This window comes from Mus pahari, chromosome 3 (genome assembly GCF_900095145.1).
Source record: "Mus pahari chromosome 3, PAHARI_EIJ_v1.1, whole genome shotgun sequence".
NCBI lineage: Eukaryota > Metazoa > Chordata > Mammalia > Rodentia > Muridae > Mus > Mus pahari.
In genome coordinates this window covers 9,669,038-9,671,801 of record NC_034592.1, presented here as the reverse complement: position 1 = coordinate 9,671,801, position 2,764 = coordinate 9,669,038, and the positions used below count along the sequence as shown (strand labels likewise).

The 2,764-nt window shown below is 39.1% G+C and overlaps 1 protein-coding gene across 1 annotated transcript in view; it reads right to left on the bottom strand.

Annotated features, from left to right (window-relative positions):
• Myo3a (myosin IIIA) overlaps positions 1 to 2,764 on the bottom strand; it is a 226,464-nt gene that overhangs the window by 65,388 nt on the left and 158,312 nt on the right. Inside the window, exon 22 of the mRNA XM_021195185.2 lies at positions 1,331 to 1,460. Coding sequence (XP_021050844.2) covers positions 1,331 to 1,460 — 130 coding nt within the window. The remainder of the gene's footprint in view (positions 1 to 1,330; positions 1,461 to 2,764) is intronic.

The following is a 2,764-nucleotide window of genomic DNA, read 5'->3' as shown; positions in this document are numbered from 1 at the left end:
TCCTCTTCCTCCTCTTCCTCTTCTCCCTCCTCCCCTTCCTGTTTCTTTTCCTCTTGCTCTTCATCTTTTTTGAAAGAATCCTGCTATATAGTACAGAATGACCTTGTACTCCTGCTTCAGCCTCCTGACTTCTAGCAGCACAAACATGGACCACCATGCTCACCTACCACAAATCCCAAATTTAGAAAAAAGAAAGAAAAACCCAACTTCCTCACTTGACACCATGGGAAAGGTAGAGGTGACTGACTGCGTTCCTCTCATTTGTGAGAAGAGATGGGCAGACTATGGTGAAGAATGAACTTACTCCGTATGTGAGGTATGTGTGTCTGTTTTAAATAGTTTCTGAGGTTTTTCTTTTTTTTCTAATTCAAGCTGAGCTTCACAGTGAGCTGTAAAGTCACATGAGGTGTTTTTAGCAAATCAAATGTGAATGAAGTCAATATGAACTTTCAGTCTTAACATTCAGGTGTGTGCTCTGTACCATTCAAGGTAGTGAAACAGTGAAGGTTGTAGAAGTCAGTAAGCCTTGGCCTTGAATTACAACTATCGTTCTTAGCTGGGGTGCTATTCTATCATATTCTGCAATTTTAATACTTAAATAAGGCTTACTTATTTAAGCATTTTAATAAAATGTGACCATATGGATGACATGCACAGGGTCTGGAACAAGACTTTTACATATACGTTTGAGGATATGGAAGCAATTCAAGGGAGGGAGAATAATGTTTTCAACAAATGGTGTTTGCACAATCAGAGAAGGGTTATGGGGAGGGGAGGAGAGATTACAGGGGCTGTGTGGGAGATCATTTGTATGATTAATATGCTTTCTATTGGCTATGGGGATGTATATATGGAGTCTTTATGTGAAAAATCCAATCTTATTGGCTAAATATTTCAGTTATACATCATTAAAACCACTAAAACATTTACAGAAGTATTTTAACTATAATGTGAAGAACTCAAATCATATAAATAATGGTGAGGATGAGTAACAAGAGGAGTAAGAAACAGGATGATATAAACTTAATACATAGAGAGCCCATGAACACCAGGAGCTATCTCCGGCTGCCCATTCCTGAAAACGTCAGACTTTCTTTTGAGTAGAGTGAACTCTTGCATATCTTCTGGTGAGGTTGTCAAATGCCTTTCTTTATAGAAGTCTTGCATCTTTGTATTACTTTTTATGTCTCTCTTAGATTAGGAATAAGCAAATATTTAGTGAATTGAAAATAAACACAAAATATTGTGGACTATGGTCACAAATGAATCACGTCAATAGAAACTACTTAATGGGACTTAGGGAAACTTTTCCAAACATCAACTGCCTTACCTGTTTTGGTCAGAGGGTGGTTGACAAGTTGCCGAATTACACTGTTTTCTGATGACCTCAAAAGCAACACAATATCAGTTGGGAAAGTGTCTCTGTTTTTAGCCAAGAACCCACCAGCACTATAGAGGACCTGTTGATACACAGTGTTATGGTGATTATTATAAACAGTCACCGTCATCCTCAATGCGTAAACGAAAGGCCAGTCCTTACTGAGCAGCAAACGCACAAGATGTGTGCAATTCCTTAGCATTTGGTCAGAAATGCTGTGGAGGGGCGGGAAGCACAGACCCTTCCTCACTGCCCTAAGGACTTGTCCAGATCTACTGACTTCGACATGATAGGTCTTACATAACTTGGAGACTACATGTTGTAGGACTATGTTTCTGGCACTTCTAAATAATTTTAAGACTTCAAAAATATGAACACATGCCCAAAATTTCTGATGGATAATCAAAATGTGTAGTAATAGATTCAATCATGCTAATCCAGAACTTGTATTAAAGATGTCTGCAGTAGTCCCACAGAGAACAGACCATATGACGACTGGGTGAGATGACATATGTCTACAAGCCAGGATAAGAGACGTCCTTAGACAACAATCTGTTCAGTGTACCTTGGACTCACACTTTCAGCTCTAGAACAGCAGTAATAAGTTTCTCCTTTTGGGGCATTCAGCCAGTACTCTTGTTATAAACCAAATAATTCACTTAGTAAAAATGACTGGATAAAATGATCATAGGCAACTCTTCATTGACAGTTAAAGCAGCCTTTATTTGGTCGGGCAAACACTAAGAATCAGGGAAGGTTATAATGAAAATGCCTTAAGGTATATACAGTTGTTAAAAAATTAAAAAGATAGGTATATGTGTGTTTTGCCTGCATGTAAGTCCATGCACCATTTAGTGCCCACCAATGCCAGAAGAGGCCATCACATCTTCTGGAATTGGAGTTACAAACAATTCTCAGTTGCCATGTAGGTGCTGGAAACCAAACCCTCTGGCCCTCTGGAAGAGCAGCCACTGTTCTTAACCATTGAGCCATCATCTCTCAAGCCCCTCAACTTAAGTGATATATTGTTAATGACAAAGGTCATTGGGACATTCCCTGGCTCATGGAAGTGGCCAAATGAACATAAATATAGGCCTTCTCAATTAGTTTAGTTGTCAGTGATTTCTTCTATCATACATTCTTCCTTGATTTTAGTCTTCATACCTCAACAATTATGGCACAGTTCTGAGTGGATGGTCCACTATTCTCCATGTAGGAGAAACTGTCACTTGGGTGTAAGACAACATCTCTGAGATTTGACAGGTGTATGGCTGTGTTTCAACAAATGTATGAATGCTTATCTAAAGTCCTGACCATCCATTAGTCAGCTGCACACATCTGAGGCAACACTACTATCTGACTGTTTCTTTCTTCTCTCTCTCTCCT